The sequence below is a fragment of the Nilaparvata lugens genome, chromosome 3, assembly GCF_014356525.2.
Source record: "Nilaparvata lugens isolate BPH chromosome 3, ASM1435652v1, whole genome shotgun sequence".
In the NCBI taxonomy this organism is placed as follows: Eukaryota; Metazoa; Arthropoda; class Insecta; order Hemiptera; family Delphacidae; genus Nilaparvata; species Nilaparvata lugens.
In genome coordinates, this window is record NC_052506.1 from 83,714,131 (window position 1) to 83,735,885 (window position 21,755).

Below are 21,755 nucleotides of genomic sequence, written 5' to 3' on the forward strand. Positions count from 1 at the left end.
TTCACGTGTCCAAAACAGCATAGTCTCATGCTTTCTATCTTTCCCCTTATGCTTTCCATGTTCAGTTTTCTTCTTATCTTCTCATTTCTAACTCTGTATTTAAAAGTCTTTCCCTTTATTGCCCTGAGGAGCCTCATTTCTACTGCTTGTATCCTACTGCATTCTCTCTCTGTAATCGTCTATGTCAGAGCTAAACATAGGATATTGTATTAGCTATTAATGCAAATTATTTCAGCTGAACATGGCTGATTAATAGTTCAATGATAAACCCATTAGCCTAATATAGCCACTATTACATTCACTCATAATCCTCTCAATATCGGGGCACCGAGCTTCACTCGTTATTTATTTATTGATAAACAGAACACAATTCTTCAAAATTATTGGGGAAGGACTAACAGGCACAGCCCAACACTGTTTCTTCCCCGAATTTTGATTTATACACTATAAATAGTTCAAAAAGTAAGTTATGTTCCATACACTTAAATTCAGGTCCAATTTTCAGTCCAAACATTTAGAAACAGAAAATTTGTAATTTAGATTGTTGACAAACCAAATTGAATTTCAAAATAACACTCACTAATCACTCAAAACTGTAAAATAATGATTAACTTTGAAAATTATGATATACTCTAATTTAGAATGATTATACCATGTCATGTCAACAAATCAGATTATTTTGATCAAGTCGATTACAATTTCTAGATTAATATTTTTGCTCGTGAGATAAGTTGATTTATTGCAAACAGTTGAACATAATTCTGTCTCACTCCCACACAGGCATTCATCCTTGGAAAAACATATGATAATTTCGTCGTCTGTTCGTAACGGAAGATGGGAGCTTCCGTTATCAACAGACAACGAAATTATCATCTGTTTTTCCAATGATGAATAATTATTATTATTATTTTCATGTCCTTCAGCGAGTTTTCCCAGGGATAAGACCTAGTGCAATCGAATTTTTATATCATAAACCTACTATGTTCCAAATTTCGTGAAAATCGTTGGAGCCGTTTTCGAGATCCGTTGGACATAACGAGATAACCATATACTGAAATTGCTCGCTTGATATGATAGGATAATTCATGATTTTATTAATTGATTCAATTATTCATTAGAATAACTGGGGGAGGACCAACAGGCACACCCCAAAACTGTTCCTCCTCCGCATTTTGATTCATATACTCCTTCAGAGATTAGGTTACATCATCTCGTGGAGCAAGCTCATATAATGAGTATAAAACAGTTTTCATAGAATAAGAACGTGATTATTTTACAATATTCAACTTTTACAAACCTTCGAACAGTGAATACTCTCGGTCAGGTGGGTAGAATTGGTTTTTAGGCCATGTCGTACACCAATCGCCAAATTTTGCTGCTCTATGTAGGTGCTTCTTGTCCTAAAAAAAGAAAACGTGTATATATATATAGAAAAGAAGAAGTGTTATGTATAATACTACTGATATTTTTTAGACACCCTGAGCAAACAAATGTTGATGATTTTCGACAGTTCTTTTTAATTCAGACATGTAGGTAACCCGTGCTTTACAAGGGTCTAATTAAAAAAAAATTTAAATACTGAAAACTTGACATACTGAAATCTCGAAGAATTTAAAAAAGGCTTATAACCATCCTCGTTAAATTACGGATCTAAACTCTTCAATGTCGTAATCATAAATATCAGACTGCTATGTAGTGCCTTTCAAGTATTTGAAAGTAAGAATCTAACATATCAAGTTAATAAGACCATTAATTCAGACGTGATGATGCGTCATTCGTGAGTTTTCTATCCCGTACGTCTATAAGCCAATTTTTTCCTTTATTACATTATAGACTAGCATGTAACCCGTGCTTCGCAAGGGTCTAATAAAAAACTTGACAAACTGAAAACTTGACCAACTGGTATATTGAAGAATTTAATATAGACCTATAATAACCATCCTCGGTAAATTAAGAATCTATATGCAAAATTTAAAATTTGATTAACTTGAAATTAGATATCAGTCCAGTAGTTAAGGCGTGATGATGTGTCATTCGTGAATTTCCTACCCGTACGTGTATAAGCTAATTATTTCATTCATTATATATATTATAGCGATTTGCACCGAGATCTGCACATCCCCTATGTGACTAGTGAAATAAGACGATTGGCAGCCCATCATGAGTCACGTCTTCATCAACACGACAACACCGAAGTCATCCAACTACTAGACAGCACTGAACTCACAAGGAGGTTGAAGAGAACAAAGCCCTTCGAGTTGGTGTAGTGCTAGTGAAGTGAAAAAAGTATAAATTAAATAAATGTGTAGCGAAAGAATTTAAAGTAGAAAGATTATAGATTAGAACTGTATGCTTCACTGGAAGACTTTAGCAATAAAAATTAATATTTAGGATAAGAAATAAGAGAACAAAATTAATGGTTAGTCCTAGTGACTAGTTTTAATAGAAATAATAATAAAAAAATATACTGTATACATATTATAGATTAAACCGAAGTAAAGTATTTCAAACTATTGTCTTTTTATCGTATATTTATACTTCAAACTACCTTAATCAATAAACAGTTACGTAGTTTGTTAGTTTCATAAGTGAAATATTATGTATTTCTTGAAAACTTACGAGAGTGAGTTGATACAGCTGAAGGAATGTGTATCCGTTGCCCGCCGCTCCGTGGCACAGTGAGTATCCTTTCCAGAGCAATCCTCTCTGCCACACAACTTCGCCACACTTCAAAGCACTCTGCAAGTACTTTTCGTCTCCAAAAACCTTGAAATTAAAAATAACTTGTCAGCCACCTTCAAGAGAGTGGTAATGAAAATTTTGAAACTCATGCAATGACAGCATAAGGTCATGTGAAAACAAACAAACAAGACACTAAAATATCATCAAGTTCAAACACAAACACACTCAAAATGTCCAACAGCCATGAATCTTTCTACCCAAAAATATCCCTACTATTAACAAATTACTACGTATTAATATAAAAGTATTCATACTATTAACACATATTATATACTTGACATAGCAATTTCCAATAGGATTAACACTTTTTCTATCATTTGCCATCATTGAAAAATGATAGAAAATCATTCATTGATCATTTTTTTATAAAATTGAATAAGCTGTTGAACATCCGCTCCGATTCATTACATCAGGATATTTATAAACATCCAATGTTAAAGTTTCAAGTTTAAAATATTGATAAATCGTGTTCGAACTGAATTTTTCTCATATCTTAGTTTCTAAACTGAAATTTCCTGCTTCCACAACATAACCTTGAGATCCAAATAGTGTAATTTTTCATTAGTGAATTATAACAACGAATGTCAATTACAACTATCTTAGTATATTGTGAATGAATTTTGAAAACTTTCAAATCATATCTCGTGCATGAATTTAAAAAAAATCAATACATGATAATTATTATGCGAGGGAAAATTGTAATTTTTCTGAAAAATTGTGGACTACTCAATTTTTAGGAAAAATCGAGTGAATCAATAGTGCTAGTTCGAAAATGCAAACCAATACTCTATAAATTAGGAAACAAGACACACAAACATGGAGATTTTGTTAAATTTTTACATTTTGGTACAATCCAAGGGCTGTATAATGGTGCTTCTCACTGAGAATATTGAAGTCACGGTTAAATAAAGAATATTTACTTACTGTTTATCATGGCTGTTTTGCATCGGTGATGACTTATGCAATGGAAGCTTGGGGGTTCTCATCCCATACCAATGAGGGTATAAATGTCATTTATAAATGTCACTGGTATTAAAATTTATAATAAATTAACAGATAGTTTGAAGTCGATTAATAATGATGCTTTGTTCAAAAAAAACCTTAAAAAGTTTGTTGTAGAAGGAGAGTTTTACTCGTTGAATGAGTTTTTGTCTGGCTGACTTTTTCTGACCTTTTATTATGTTAACTAAATCCAAAAAACATGTTACCTATGTGTATATAATTGTACTTATGACGACTGCGATATACCGACATTTCTTGTTATTGTATTTATGCAGAAAATAAAGAATTTGAATTTGAATTTGTATTTGTCAACGATTCTTGGGAGATTTCTTAGCCAAGTACGCTTTGGTTGTCTCTTCTGAGTCGGGAACTTGTGATATGTAAATCGTCGTTGATACAGTCTGGCTATTTAACATATATTTTATAGGCTAAACTTGAATTAATATAATATTTTATTTCTTATCTAAACTTAAGTTATTGATTGTCGTTTTTACACTAGTGTTACCTGTATAGATTAGGTATTCTTTCCCCGCGCACGGATCAACAGTCCATGCGGGGAAATAATTATTCCATAATTATTCTATTTTATTTTGTACAGTATTTTATATTGGAATAAAGAAATTGAATTGAATTGAATAGCGAGATTTTCTTCAAAATATCATAATTAAATTAATGGAAAGCATATTGATGTTTTATTTGCACTATAGCAACTGATATTCTAGTATAGTGACATTAATTTCAAATTGTAAGCATAGGTTCAATGGAAAGCGTCGATGTTATTTATAATGAATGCTGAAACTTTGAAGTGAATATAGCAGAATAGCAAATAATAATAATAATGTTATTCTAGTATACTAGTAGTTCTGTGAACAGTAGACCTAATTATCATATAACGCTTTCCGGAATTTAGCGCGAGAAAACCAGAAGACATCTAGGCGCCCAGACGAGCTGTTATAAGCTCTTTGCATCCTATTTAATAGTGCATAAAAATTGCATTCAATGAGGCATGCAATTTATAGTCTACACAGCTGCTAATTTTTTACCAAGTTACATTGAGATATTGAATTGCATGCGTCATGGCATGCAATTTATAGTCAACTCGACAGCTGATTATTTATGATGAATAATTCTATAGTCTGATTTTCATTCTAATATTGACGTATGAAGGAGGCTCCTTTTTCCTTTTATATTATCCTTGGAATGCAAAATTTCCAAAAACCTTGTATATACGTCGACGCGCAATTTAAAAAGGAACATACCTGTCAAATTTCATGAAAATCTGTTACCGCGTTTCGCCGCAAATGCGCAACATATAAACATTTAAACATTAAGAGAAATGCCAAACCGTCGACTTGAATCTTAGACCTCACTTCGCTCGGTCAATTAATATCGTATAAGTAGTTTATTATGTTTCAATTTACAAGCCGATTACTGTCGACTACTGTCTATTATTATTATTTTTTCGAGCGAGAGTGTAAGAATTGCACAGTATGAGAGACTACCAACGTCACATAGCTTTACAAAAAATAACTACTTGGATTATCGGCTTGAGTTAACATAGAAATTCACATCATAAACGCCCTATATCATGGGATATCTTCTTAAGCTATCTTTTCTCTATGGTAATATTCACTTTAATGGGACTGTTTGAATGGGAAACATAGATGTTATTTATAAGGAATGCTGACTGTTTAAAAAAAATCTAATAATAACTCTAGTAGCTATCTGTAGTTTAACGATACTGATTTTCTCCTGAAGTGTACTTGGCTGAGCGAGTTCTAAGGGTACCACTAACGACAGGACAAGTGTGTTGAACATGTTTGTACACACATGTTTTCATTGATTGTTGTGTCATCACAACGAAAGGACAAGTGTTTTGAGCATGAGTGTACACACATGTCATCACACGAAAGGCTTCGAACAAACTTTTTTGGGGTTAGGTTTTTGTATGTTCGACTTTTTGTTAATTTTTTTCTACGCAATATTTGATGTTTTTGTATCATTTAATTTGTAATTTTTCAGTGGTTTATTTATTGTTATTGATTGTTTATTTTATGTTAGAAGCTGCTGTTAAACAGCTGTTTTTACATCCAGTTTTGACAATGAAATGACGACTTGTGGATTTTATTAATTGTGTATAAATAATATTTTATATTACTATTGTATTTTTATACTAGTAGTTCTGTGAACAGTAGACCTCGCGCAGTTATAACGACGTCCCAAACCATAAGCACATCCACACTGATACACTAACTATTTATTTGATCAGATCATACTTACACAAGATTTAATTACCATATAACGCTTTCCGGAATTTAACGCGAGAAAACCACAAGACATCTAGGCGCCCGGGCGAGCTGTTATAAGTTCTTTGCATCCTATTTAATAGTGCATAAAAATTGCATTCAACGAGGCATGCAATTTGTAGTCTACACAGCTGCTAATTTTCTACCAAGTTACATTGAGATATTGAATTGCATGCGCAATGGCATGCAATTTATAGTCAACTCGACAGCTGATTTATGATGAATAAATCTACAGTCTGATTTTTACTATAATATTGACGTATGAAGGAGGCTCCTTTTTCCTTTTATATTATCCTTGAAATGCAAAATTTCCAAAAACCTTGTATATACGTCGACGCGCAATTTAAAAAGGAACATACCTGTCAAATTTCATGAAAATCTGTTACCGCGTTTCGCCGTAAATGCGCAACATATAAACATTTAAACATTAAGAGAAATGCCAAACCGTCGACTTGAATCTTAGAACCTCACTTCGCTCGGTCAATAACTTTGAAGTGAAAAAACTCACATTCTTTGGTGTGGCGACGACCGTTTCGTGCTGGTGTTGCACATTTTCAAGCCAAACAGAAACACCAGCACGAAACGGTCGTCGCCACACCAAAGAATGTGAGTGTTTTTTCAGTTTAAAGTTGTATAAAAATACAATAGTAATAATACCGGGTGATTTAAAAACGACTTTACAACTTTGAAAATTCATATAAATCTTATTAAACAAGGTACAGAGCTGGTTTTGGTGTTGTTTTAAAGGAAAACACTCCAAGTTTTGACTCGCGCAGTCCGCTAATGCCTGGTCGCGCCGCGCAAGCGCTAGCGGCAGTTACGTCAAAGATGGCTGCCTTCACTGGACCCGAGCGTGCTAGCTGTTGTGTTTTGGTTTAAAAATCGGCATAGTGTACCTACCTTGATATGTTGCAAACATTTTTGATACCACAGATCGATGAGAATGACCGAGAAGGAAATGTTTTCTTTATGCAAGATGGCGCACAACTACACTATCTGACTGACGACCGGGATTTTCTTAATGACCGCTTTCCAAATCAGTGGATTGGCCGTAATGCGCCAATTGCATGGCCCCCTCGTTCCCCAGACTAACACCGCTGGAGTTTTTCTTGTGGGGTTTCATAAAAGATATGGTGTGTGTGCCAGCCACTCTACCTGAACTCTACTCTTCTTTGCCAGCCACTCTACCTGAACTCTACTCTTCTTTGCCAGCCACTCTACCTGAACTCTACTCTTCTTTGCCAGCCACTCTACCTGAACTTAGAGCAAGGATTTGCACCGCTGTTGACCAAGTCACACCTGAAATGCTAGTGCGAGTCTGGGAATAAATCTACTATCGACGGGATGTCTGCAGGATAACCAACGGAAGTCATATAGAAAATCTTTAGTTTTAAGTAAAAAAAATTGAAGTGTTTTCCTTTGAAACAACACTAAAACCAGTTCTGTACCATGTTTAATAAGATTTATATGAATTTTCAAAGTTGTAAAGTCCGTTTTGAATCACCCGGTATAAGTTGAAAACAAGATGGATAACCAACAACGATTGTTTTATATTTTCACAAATACTCAAGTCTGCAAGTCGTCTAGGGTCAAAACTAGATGACACATAATTATAGCAGTTCGTAATGGAGAGAAAAATTTAAGATGTTTTTTGTTCGAAGACCCTCATGATGACACAACATGAATGACGAGCATTTATGTACACCCTTGTCCTGTCGTTAGTGGGCACCCTTGAGAATGGCCCATAAATACTAGTTTTAATGATTTACCTATAATTTATTTAGTAATAATTACCGTAAAGAATTATGAATTTATACTTTAGTCAACACTTACCTTGTATGCTTTGCTAAAGAGTTGTACGACTCCCGGAGCTCCATGACTAGTTTTTAATTATTCACCTATAATTTATTTAGTAATAATTACCGTAATGAATTATGAATTTATACTTTAGTCAGCACTTACCTCGTATGCTTTGCTCATGAGTTGTACAACCCCCGGAGCTCCATGACACCACTGTACTAATCGATCGTTGTTTCGGCTTCCAATCGATGACGGAAAATTGCCAGACCCATATTGCAAGCACAGTATAAAATTCAACGTCGGTTTCACCAGGCTTAACAACTCGTCTTCAGTCAAATGATCTTTCGCCTAGAGCAAAAAACAAAATTCGCTATACACAATACAATATACAGGGCTTTCATTTAAAAAAGAACCCGATGCTCATTAGCTTGTACTAGATGTATTTATTTTGAAATGGGTTAAATACTGTTCCTAATGTTGATATAACTGGAGCCGGAGTAGGGATGGCTTCTAATTCCTTGTGCATAGTAGTTAAAATAGTGATGGTCAAGCATTTGTTTATTTATTTATTGAGAATACATTACATGAAAAAAATACAACTCGAAGAGGTTTACAGCTAAACGCCAAAACTAACCTCATTTACATCAAATGATACGAAAGTTTTAGAAATAATATTAAGAACTAAATATTAAAAAGCAAAACATTTACTAAAGTAAGAAATCAGAATAAAAGTTGATTCCAGAAAGAGTTTTAGAGAAAATTTCAAATTTAAAGTCTGAACGTTGTCATAGGAATATGCTACAAGAATTTTCCGATGTAAGGATCATTTCAACAAGATTGTGGCTACCACGATCCTCTGATCTGTCAAGCCTTGACTTTTTTTGTTAGCTACTAGAAAGAAATTGTTCACAGCAGCAATCCTCTAACCCTACAGGAATTGAAGACAAACATTACCAATGAAATAGACGGAGATAAGTTGAAATAGACGGAGAAAGGTTGAAAAGAGTGGCCAGGAACAAGGTGAAGTGGTGTTGAAAAGTACATCATTTAAATGAATGGACACCATTTTTAACATCTGCTATAATTTTGTAATTTACTTTTTGTGTAGTTGAGAAGTTGATATTGTGGTAATTATTCATATTGAATGAAAAAGACTAAGAGATTGTCAAGAAACCACTGATTTATTGATAATTAGAAAGACCGGTTTCAGTTATTACACCATTGTCAATCTCTGATAAACTCCGATAGTGGTTTATCAGAGATTGACAATGGTGTAATAACCGAAACCGGTCTTTCTAATTATCAATAAATCAGTGGTTTTTTTGACAATTTCTTAGTCGTTTTCATTCAATTTGTAATTTAAGGGCCAGTTTTCGAGCTCTGGATTCAACTAAGTTCTAGCATAGAGAAACAATAGCGTAAGTAGATATCCCATGGTATAAGGAATTTATGTCGCAGCTTTTACTGTTATCTCAAGCCGATTACTGTCGATTATTGTCAATTTTTACTGTTTTGTTGGGGTGAGAGTGTAGGAACGGCACAATTTGAGAGACTACCAGCGTCACACAGCTGCATAGGAAAGAACTATGTGAACTATCGGCTTGGGATAACAGTAAAAGTTGCGACATAAACGCCTTAAACCATGGGATATCTACTTATGCTATCGTTTCTCTATGGTTCTTAACTTTAAACAGCTGGAGTCAGAAAATTGGCTTTCCGAAACGGGGCGTAGTCGCAGTCCACGTTTAAATTAAATTTCAAAAAACTAAAAAATTGAAAACAAAATAAATTAAAGAGAACATAGTGTAAAGTTTTAGCTATATTGGATTATTTAGAAATGTTTCATTTCATCAAGGAAAAACGTTTCCAATTATAGAAATGAGAAAATAAAGATTATCATAAAAACTAAGACTACGCCCCGTTTCGGAAGCCAATTTTCTAACTAGTGAAAAAATCTCCCCTGAGCTGTATGCTTCAAGACAAATATCGAATAAATGCAGTCTTATAACTATGAAAACTCTTTATCACTCATTAATACACTCCCATCTGGCCTATGGTCTATGCATTTACGAAGCCACGACCAAGAATAATCTTGATAGAATTCTCATTCAACAGAAGAAAGCACTAAGAATAATGATGAATCTTCAAAGACTGGACTCTGTGAAACTGTTTTTTCGCAGCTTGGCATTCTTACAATTTACGGGCAATATTTATTTATTTATTCATATACAAATACAATCCAGGTAAAACCAACAGGCGTTCGCCCCAAAACTGCTTTAAACCTTAATTTGGAATACACAGTCTAGAAGTTATGTAAAAATAGAACATAGTATAGAATAGAATTTGATGTTATGTATGTTAGGAATTACCCTGCAGAAGAACTACGAAATGAGACTCATGGCTATTGTACTAGATTTGAAAGGATAACGGAAAGGCACAGGTTAGATTTTTTTTAAAAAAAGACGCACTACATGGGAATGAAATACTTCACAAAGCTCCCTTTAGAACTACAGGCAATAGAGAACATCAAAAAATTAAGTATAAAACTCAAGGAGTACTTAATATCATTGTGTCTGTACTCCCTACAAGAGTTTATAGATCACACTGTCGGTTTGTGACTGTTGTTTATCACTGTTATTTCTGTAGAAGGTTTCAGACTGTTTTATACTACTTAATCAGTTTATTTCCATATCAAGCAAGATTACAAGATTAAAACCGTCAGTTTTTCCTAATCTCTAACATTTTTTAAAAGAAACATATACACTATACAGTACAAAGAAAAAGTATAAAATATAAAGAATGTATTATATGATATACAGTATCATATAGTAATATGATTGATATTAGTAGTCACTAATACTATCGGCCTGTCTCCCAAGATCTTTCTTGAGATTTTCATTGGTTGCCTTTCAGGGATTTGATGTGCTATGGCAATTTATTGAAAAATATGACACCTTTAATAAATGGGTCATTCTCTGTTAGTTTCTTATTTACCCTTATCCTGTGTATGTCACTTGAAGCAGTCAATTTATGTGAATTTTGTGGATGAAGATTATGGTTTTATATATTATGTAGAGAGCAAAAACTGCCAATATTTTATAGTTTTGAAATGTAGTTCTACAAGAGTCTTTTTTTGTAGTTCTACAAAAGTCAAAGAGACTTTTTTATGTTATGTTTGTTTGTTATGTTTATGTTATATTTTATTGACACTGTTCCTAATGCACCTGTACATCCTATTATATTAAGCGAGCAATTTCTATATTTTTATATATTTATATCTGGTTATTTATGTTCAACGAATCTCGAAAACGGCACTAACGATTTTCACGGAATTTGGAACATAGTAGGTTTATGATATAAAAATTCGATTGCACTAGGTCTCATCCTTGAGAAAACTCGCTGAACGACATTAAAAGGATAATTCATCCTTGGCTGAAACAGCTGTGGATAGTAAAAAAAAGAGTGAGTGAGTGAGTATGTGAAAAATCAAAATATCGCATTCCCGAAATTCATAAGATGACATATAGCCAGCTGTGAAATATAAACACGATCATTTTAGAGAATATTGTGTTCTGTTTATCCAAAGACCTTAAAGAGATATAGACCCACAATGCCTATGCCTTCCCAATGATAGCTCCAATTTTAGCACGAGATATTATATCTATATATATTTGTAATACTATAGATCACAAAGGCATTGGTGGCATTGGTATGTAATAATCTTATGGGTTGCCCCTTCAATGGCGGATTTCAATTCCAAGTACGACACTAGCGCTGCATGTGAGTCTATGCATCTTTAAGGTCTTTGTGTTTATCAATGAATAAAAATAACGAGCGAAGCTCGGTGCCCCGAGATTGATTATGAATAAAGACTTTTCAAATCAAATCGAAACTCCAGCTGTTTAAAGTCTAGAACTTAGCTAAATCCCGAGCTCGGAAAGTGTTTGTCAATAAGTTGTTACTTACACCACACTGAACTAAGGGTTGGGTTCTGTTTTATATTGAACACTGTACAATAATATTAAAATTACTAAAAAATACAATAATAGAAAATAAAGAATAATTATACAAGAATAGATTAACAAATTTCAAGAACCCTATTTTTATGTTTTACTAGCAGGTAACCCATGCTTTGCACTGTTCAAACTTTTGTGTTTCAAAAGGCAATCTCCTCATGACCAGGAAACATAAAAAATCTAGTAATTATTTATCATTTAGTCAGAATTACGTGGGATAATCTTCATCGGAGTTGAAATTTTTCAGAAAAAAATAAAAAAGTTTCATCGGTCTCGAGCCTGCCACCTTTGATTCATGAACCTTGCGTGCAACCAAAAGTGTACGTAAATTTCCGTCCATAAATATCGGCGCTATACCACAGAGAAACAATAGCGTAAGCTATTGTTTACGCTATTGTTTCTCTATGGCTATACGTTCCAAAATATTACATTGTTCTAATGGGAGATCAATCGTGTGGGGCCGACTGCTACCACGCACTCTTAAGCTAAGGAGTCACTTGTCGAAAGCTGTTTGGTTGCGCTTTTCTTGTTGCGTGAACTTTGATTCGCAAATTGGATAAATTCGTTTTAATTATTAAATTGAAATTGATTGATTAATAGCAATGAGAATGAGCCTAAATCCTCAGGAACTTCAGAATCTTTATGTAAAATTGCAAGTTGAACAGTTGATTAGTTCACTAGTGATAAGCCTGTATCGTGTATTTCCTATCCCAATATGAATGTATAAGCCAATCATTGGCTTATACTTCCCAGTTCCCACTTCCCAGCCCCCAAAAATTCTCACCACTGGCCCACCCAACTGTTCAGGTCATGCGCCGCCACTGAGCCAATACCTCTCTTTTATAATTGACCGAGCGAAGTGAGATCTAAGATTCAAGTCGACGGTTTGGCATTTCTCTTAATGTTTAAATGTTCATATGTTGCGCATTTACGGCGAAACGCGGTAGTATATTTTTATGAAATTTGACAGGTATGTTCCTTTTTTAATTGCGCGTCGACGTATATAAAAGGTTTTTGGAAATTTTGCATTTCAAGGATAATATAAGAGGAAAAAGGAGCCTCCTTCATACGCCAATATTAGAGTAAAAATCCGACTATAGAATTATTCATCATAAATCAGCTGACAATTGATTACACAGATGTGTGGAGAAGCCAGACTATTGCTGTATTTCCATAAGGTCTATAGTTTCAATCAGGTACTTGTGGATGAGAATACTGCGTGAGGTCTACTGTTCACAGAACTACTAGTATTATAGATAGATGAAACGCATTCATAAACGTTATACTTCTATAAAAGATAATAGTATACCCCAGCAGCAGCTGTGCATTGTATAAATTCTTATTTCAAACTTTTGTAATTGTTTTGAAGAAACAATGAACTTGTTATTTATTATACTTACCAACAAGAGAACATAAAGTATGCCAGCAATCCCATGCGCACCTCCCAAATAGTTTTTTCCATGCCATTCATACTCTAATGGGACCTCACTTCCCCGTTTCTCGGCTAGATCTTGTCCTGAGGCCAGTATTGCTGTAATAACCTAAACAGAAATCAATATTTATAAAACTGAAGACGATAAAATAAATTATTTAAAACAGAATGAACAATAAAAATTACGAACCGAAGGTTCAAGTACACACTACAACTTATACTTCTATGAAATTTATCATCTCTACTATGAAAAACCATGCGAGTCGATCTTGATCCATATATTTTCAATACTTTGTTACACTATTTTAAAGAGATTAACTTTATAGTCAGTAGGAATGATAGTAGCATAGTTGCCACTTTTCTTTCTCCATCTCCTTCTCTAGTAGATAGCTGTGATTCAAGTCATCCTTCAAGTGATTCAAGTTTTATCATATCTGATAAAATATTATTCGAAGATTCTTGTTAATAATTTATTTATTTATTTTTTAATACAATAATTACAAATCATATGAATATGATCAGGAAAGAACAACAGGCATGGCCCAAAACTATTCTGTTCCCAAATTTCGATAATGATCCTTGTTAATAATTTCTTAATTCTTGTTAATAATTTAGCAAGAAAATATGGAATTCATTATTCAATACTACATTTTCATAATCGACATTAAATTTATTGATAGCCTACAAGCGAATTAACAACAGTGCGGAGTTGGAAGAGGATTTAGCTCGAAGCGTTTTGCTGTGATCACTGATCACAGCTGTGATGACAAAACAATGTAAGTCGACTGTGTGAATGTGCATGCTCGTTCAACCGTTAGTGGCCAGCTTAAGAGCCAATAACATGTAGATTAATATATCAACTAATAATAACAGCATACTAAGAGTTATTTACCTTTCTTATAACGGTATCATCGATGGCTATATCCGTATGCTTTTTGATGAACAGTAAAGCGTACAAATAGCCAGCTCTGCCATACAGCATTTCATCGGGAATATCGATCGATTTGCAAACAGCTCCGTGCTTTGAAATGAGCCTGAAAATGTGATTCAAAATTAATTATAGTATGGAGTTTATTAATTTAATGACAATTCTACACTGAAAATAAAAGACACAATGCAGAATTTCCGAAGATATACTCACAGGAGAAATCAACAAAAAGTAGAGCGTCTTGGGCTTGGCGTCTATAAAGTAGACCCCCCCTCCACATGCATATTGAACCACTACCTCCGTAGACAGTTTACGGAGGTAGTGATTGAACGCGCGATATTGAAAATGTAGAAGTGACACATAACCTAGCTACATTTAGACTGTTGTATAAATTAGAATTGGAACCGTTTTGGGCGTAAGCCAGTAGTACTCTTCTGAAAGTTGTGTGATATTTTTTTTTTTTTTTTTTTTTTTTAACATCTTTATTGCCCATAAAAACAAAATACAAAATAAAAAACTTACAAGAGAAATATTCTAGATTATAATAATATATTATGCTATTTTACAAATAAATTAAAATTACATGGCACCACCCAGCAAGGGCAAAACCCTGACCGCTGAGTGAGAGTATCAGCTAAGTTGAGTTGAGACAATATAAAAAATTTATTTACTAATAATCAAAGCTACAAAAAAATCGAAGTTAACAATAATTATAATATTTGACTGATGTCGAAGAAAAATTTTTGTATCACCCACTTATTTATCTGTTCCATCCTCTGTCTACCCCTATTAGAAAGATATTCTGACAATGCATTTGGCATTATATTTATTATTTTTGAGCTAAGATACCCCAATTGTCTCCGCACTATTGTCAAATCTGAATAGTTAATATTATATAATATTATAAATGTTATGAGATGTAACTCTCAGGTTATACATAGAAACGTTATTATTCACTGTAAATTCCTCCTTCCTCATCCATGCATAATAGAGAAGTTTCTTTATATAAATTTGACGTACTGTCATCACTTTAAATTCGGCAAATGTTTCACTACTAGAAAAAGCCCTTGGCTTATTAAGAATTGCTTTTATTATCATTTTTTGAAATGTAAAAATTTTATTCATGAAAACATCATACGCTCCTCCCCATACCACTAACCCATATTGCAGCACCGATTGAACATAGGCAAAGTAAAGGACCCTAAGTAATTTAATGTCTAATATTTTACGGACTTTATAAAAGATAAAGGAAATAAATTTTAAGCGTTTACAAATATATTCTATATGAGGCTCCCACTTAAGGTTACAATCAACCATGATGCCCAGATACTTTATAGATTTTTCATTTTTTAGTTTAGGGCATGCACAATCCTTCCATTTTTCAAAATCACAATTTGTATGTATTTTTAAATTCATAGCATCATTTGGTTGACCAACTATTGTAGGAGAAAATGTAATATATTTAGTTTTTGATGTATTTATACTCAATGTATTAATATCAAGCCATTGTTTAACCATGGATATTACTCTTTCTGCTCTCGAGTACGTCTCTAACCATGAGCGGTCCTTAACTATTACAGCCGTATCGTCAGCAAAGGAAATTATTTTCGAACTATCAATATTTAGTTTAAAGATGTCGTTGATATAGAGTAAAAATAAAATCGGGGACAAAACGGTACCTTGTGGTAATCCAAAGTCGTTAAGTTTTTTAGTGTTTGATTTGTAACTGTTGTTATCAGATATTAATTGTGTCCGATCACTTAAATAATTCTTAAATAATTCAAGGTGGAGTCCTCTAATCCCGTATCTCTCCAATTTTTTTAGTAATTTATTGTGGGGTATGGTATCATAGGCTTTTGCCAGGTCAATCATTATAGCTAGGCATTTGTTGTTATTGGAAGACATGGCTTCAGAAACTTCATTTGTAAAGGCGGCCAGAGCATCCTCAGTATTTTTGTTACTTTGGAAGCCATATTGATCCTTATGAATTATGTTGTGATTGTTTATAAAACCCATCAATCTAGTTTTGATTACTTTCTCCATTATTTTTGCTTTTGCTAATATCATAATATTAATATTATGAAAGTTGAATGATATTATAGTGAGGTCCATGTTATAATGGCAGTATTTGATTTACATTGGTGTTGCTATCAATCGACAAAGCAGATAGCGCTATCAATTTGTAGCTCCACAACGTTGCAAGATCGTTTTTCAACAATTAAGAACTATAATTATTAAATGAAAAAGAATAAGAAATTGTCAAAAAATCACAGATTTATTGATACTTAGAAAGACCGGTTTCGGTTATTCACCATTGTCAATCTCTGATAAACTCAGAGTTTATCAGAGATTGACAATGGCCGGTGTAATAACCGAAACCGGTCTTTCTAAGTATCAAATAAATTTGTGGTTTTTTTGACAATTTCTTAGTCTTTTTCATTAAATATGAATAATTACCACAATATCAAGTTCTCAACTAAACAAAAAGTGGAACTAAAATTATTATTTAGCAAAATATTCAATCTCAATAATTATGAAAATGTATAATCTAATCAATGTAAAATATACGAGAATTGAATATACAGTATCTCGTACGTATTTTCAAGATGAATAGAATATAATTGATAATTTTTAACAAGAATGAACAGTTAATATCACATTAGATATAACGGTATCCTCTACAGAAGGCAGTGGCAAGGCAGAGAATCTTAATACTTGATACTTGACTCCTTCGTCGTTAGCTGGGATGACCAGACAGACTGTGTCAAGGAAGACAAGGGGTACGTCCCCTCAGATTCTGGTGAGGCCATGGACCTCTTTGGGGAACAAAGGCTTATCTTCCAGTTCCGTCAGCGAATAGATAGGCCGCGGAACTCCATGCTTTATATGTCTGATCTGATAACTTGCTCCTTTTATTGAGACAACTTGTTTTCGGTTCTCAAGATAGCTGATGATGGCCTTCAGGACTTGTCCACCAATCCCATACCCTTCCAGCTTACTGACAAGGATTTTGAGTGGAACACAGAAAAAAGCCTTACTCAGGTCAAAAAGGGTCAGGGCTAGTGTATCACCTGTCTCAAAAGCATTTTGGATTTCATTTGTGAGAGCGATGAGGGCACTTGTTGAGCGTTCTTGAAGAGGTTGTTCTTTTCAAAATATTCCACTAATTGTTGCTTCATTATACCGAGTGATTCAAAAACGACTTTACAACTTTGAAAATTCATATAAATCTTATTAAACAAGGTACAGAGCTGGTTTTGGTGTTGTTTTAAAGGAAAATACTTCAAGTTTTTTACCTTAAACTTAAGATTTTCTATGTGACTTCCGTTGGTTATCCTGCAGACATCCCATCGATAGTCGATTTCTTCCCAGACTCGCACTAGCATTTCAGGTGTAACTTGCTCAACAGCAGCGCAAATCCTTGCTCTGAGTTCAGGTAGAGTGGCTGGCAAAGGCGGTACGTACACCATATCTTTAATGAAACTCTACAAGAAAACATCCATCGGTGTTAGGTGCGAGGAACGAGGGGGCCATGCAATTGGCGCATTACGGCCAATCCACTGATTTGGAAAGCGGTCATTAAGAAAATCCCGGACGTCAGTCAGATAGTGTGGTGGTGCGCCATCTTGCATAAAGAAAACATTTCGTTCTCGGTTATCCTCATCGATCTGTGGTATCAAAACTTTTTGCAACATATCAAGGTAGGTACACTATGCCGATTTTTAAACCAAAACACAACAGCTAGCACGCTCGAGTCCAGTGAAGGCAGCCATCTTTGACGTAACTGCCGCTAGCACTTGCGCGGCGCGTCCAGGCATTAGCGGACTGCGCGAGTCAAAACTTGGAGTGTTTTCCTTTAAAACAACACCAAAACCAGCTCTGTACCTTGTTTAATAAGATTTATATGAATTTTCAAAGTTGTAAAGTCCTTTTTGAATTACCCGGTAGTTTCAACAACATTGGACATCGTGGGTGGGATGGATATTGGCCTGACGTTTGCTGGCTGGCCAATGTTGCCCTTTTTGTAGATTGGTCTAGTCTTTGAGGTTTTCAGGATAACCGAGAATCTGCCACTTTTCAGACAGTCATTTATAGCACTGGCCAAAGGGTCTGCGATTGTAGTGATAGTTACTCACAGGATGCCACAAGATTTTGAATTTTTGAAATGCTTCACTACATTAATAATCTTGTATCTTTCCATGCAGTCATTTTGTACTGTCCTACCCTGATGTTAGAGGATGGATCAACATCAGTGTTTGGTAAGCTCATTATTTGGATATCATCCCCAACTGTCACAAGGTGATTGCTGAATTCATCAGGACTCAGCGAGGATTCCACTTCTGATTTTTTGGTCTATGATTGTTTATTACCTTCCATGTAGCCCTGCATGTATTAGAGGACGACTCAATGTTATGTGCTGTGTGGTTTCTCTTTGCATCATTTAGGCTACCGCTCTTCTGTACTTTCTATTAGTCTCAATGTATTTTGAGTAGAAGGTCAGTCTCTGTTCGGGTGACTTTGTAGTCTTGTACAGATGGTGCAGGATTGTCACTAGACCCTTCAAGTTGTCTAATTCCTTGATGAGCCAGGATTTATCATAGTGTGGTTTGAATGTCTTTCTATTTTTTACAGTCTTCAATTGGGTTTCAGGAAAGACTAGATCACAGAATAGGTACAGAATGGAAACTTGTAATCAAACGCCTATCTAACCAATGCTTTTTACATGACGCACATACTAGACACGTAACGTGACGTTAAGAAGTTTCAATCCTGGTCTTCTGATTGGCTCATTGCAGTGAACGATATCAATTGATCCGGATCATTGAAGTGATCCGAACCTACCATCAATACTATTACAATGCGGCACTTCCTAAAAAGATGGCGGATTTTTGCGTCAGGGTACTAGCCAAGTTTCCATACTGTATGTATACTGTGACTAGATTAAAGTTACTGACATACAGGGTGGGTGAAAAGCCCAAGAACGGCTTAATATCTCATACACAAAGTTAATTTGACGGTTGGTGTGAATGGTGATCCTTCTCAAATTGAAAAAACTACTTTACAATTACTTTAAAAATCTGGTCCGCCATTTTGAATGCAACTTTATTTTTAAATAGAAAGGTGGTCATGCGATACATGATTTCGATACGGAATTTCAAGAAAAAATGAATGGCGAAAACCGCACATCGATATCTCAAACCGTTTAGAAGATATTTATTCACATTATCAATCAGTACCATGCAAATCAGAAATCATGGAATACATGAGTGGTATTGATTAATAATGTGAATATCTTCTAAACGGTTTGAGATATCGATGTGCGGTTTTCGCCATTCATTTTTTCTTGAAATTCCCTACCGAAATCATGTATCGCATGACCACCTTCCTATTTAAAGAAAATGAAGTTGCATTCAATATGGCGGACCATACTTTTAAGGTCATTGTAGTTTTTTTCAATTTGAGAAGGATCACCATTCACACCCACCGTCAAATTAACTTTGTGTATGAGATATTAAGCCGTTCTTGGGCTTTTCACCCACCCTGTAGATTGAGATGAGCTCGTCAAGTCTGAAGTCTGGCTGTATACTATCAAAAACCTCTATCCAGTTTAGGCGGCTCAGTTCTCTACAGAATGTTGGTATGTGTTCATCCTTGATTATCTGTTTATAAAATACAAAATATTATGTCATATTATTATGCACAATAGTGTAGAACTTCAACACATCTGTTAAGCTACTGATGTTCTTTTTTCCATCATGATACTGTTATTTTTTCTATATTTCCCTTTCTATGGTACGTCAGGTTTGGAAGCGATAGCAGCATCTTGGAGTAAGACTTCCATCATGAGGGCGCAGTGGTCATGAATCGTTGGATCTACAACAGTAGTTCTATGTTCCCAGGAGTACAGGTTAATAGCAATGGTGTTCTAAATTGCTGCACCTCTACTTGGTGTCTGATTCGTAGTATAGAGCCCATACTCACCTAGCAAGCATGCGAACCTAGAACCATAGAGAAACAATATCATAAGTAGATATCCCATGGTATAGGGCGTTTATGTCGCAACTTTTACTGTTATCTCAAGCTGATTACTGTTGATTATTGTCGAATTTTACTGTTTTGTTGGGGTGAGAATGTATGAACGGCACAATATGAGAGACTACCAGTGTCACACAGCTTCACGAGAAAGAACTATCGGCTTGAGATAACAGTAAAAGTTGCGACATAAACGCCCTATACCATGGGATATCTACTTACGTGGGTTTCAAGGTGAATATTGAAGTCACTACCTATTACGATTTTTTGTCCAATCTGACTAAGAATTACAGCAATCGGCAACGCTGTTTACCATCTTTATTTCCATTACAATGGATCATAAACTAACGAATTCAAAATGTGTTGCTCACTTATCAACCAGATCCCTCGAGTAGGTTTGTCTCAATCCGTTGTACAGAAGCGCTCCGACTGCATACACACCCGCGTCTCCATTCAAAAAAGTATCTTTTCGATGGCTCACATTATTCAAGCAATCATCAATTAGTTCAATAGATTTCTGAAACAAAAACACAATTATAAAGGTGGGCTTTGATTACAGAAATGAGCGAAATTGTAAACAGGATTTCTGAAGAAGCAGAGGGATCTCTTGAAAACTAGACTGTACTATTTTATTTATTTATTAGATTAGCACCAACAATACAATGATCGGAAAAGAAAAAATCTGGTGTGGTACACTCACACTACTTTCCTTGCTCATTGATCTATAAGCCTCATTCTTAAACGAGGATAATAATTTAGGGGAATAACATCATGCCGATTGGTGGCTAAATAACTATGATTAAACTATTGTTATTGTGTTCAGAGTACATTTTCCTTTGTTTGAATTATGGAATTTCAGGATTTTTTAAAAGTTGTCAAAACAGCTGTTTTAAAAATAAAATATCGACATGTGTGTTCTTTTGAATAAACTGCTCTACCTACCTACCTCAAGCACGAGAAGGAGGTTACAAAGTAAATTTCTCAAGAATGGGGTGGACCCCCTGTTGGTTTCTCAGGAAGGAAACTCATGCTAGTTTATAGAGCTGATATATAACTATACAGGGTATGAATTTGAAAAAAATTGGTGAAGTCATTTTTGAGAAAATCGTGAAAAACATGTTTTTATTTTGCGATTATCCGCCATTTTTCTCAAGAATATTACGGAGCTCCTGCAATTTTCCAAGAATGAGACTCATGTCAGTTGATAGGGCTTATAAATAGCTATCCATGGTAAAAATTTAAAGAAAATCGTTAGAGCCGTTTTCGAGAAAACCGTGAAAAACATGGTTTCTTAGTGATTATTCGCCATTTTTCTCAAGAATATTACGGAGCTCCTGCAATTTTCCCAGAAATGAGACTCAAGTCAGTTGATAGGGCTTATAAATAGCTATCTAGGGTATAAATTTGAAGAAAATCGTTGGAGCCGTTTTCGAGAAAACCGTGAAAAACATGGTTTTTTAGTAATTATCCGCCATTTTTCTCGAGAATATTACGCA

General features: G+C 34.6%; 1 protein-coding gene across 1 annotated transcript in view; it reads right to left on the minus strand.

The window, feature by feature from the left end:
* Positions 1–21,755, minus strand: part of LOC111052873 (lanC-like protein 2) — a 35,802-nt gene that overhangs the window by 6,272 nt on the left and 7,775 nt on the right. Inside the window, exons 3-8 of the mRNA XM_039424858.1 lie at positions 20,631–20,776; positions 14,191–14,332; positions 13,267–13,407; positions 8,013–8,198; positions 2,620–2,766; positions 1,298–1,400 (exon numbers count right to left, since the gene is read on the minus strand). Coding sequence (XP_039280792.1) covers positions 1,298–1,400; positions 2,620–2,766; positions 8,013–8,198; positions 13,267–13,407; positions 14,191–14,332; positions 20,631–20,776 — 865 coding nt within the window. The remainder of the gene's footprint in view (positions 1–1,297; positions 1,401–2,619; positions 2,767–8,012; positions 8,199–13,266; positions 13,408–14,190; positions 14,333–20,630; positions 20,777–21,755) is intronic.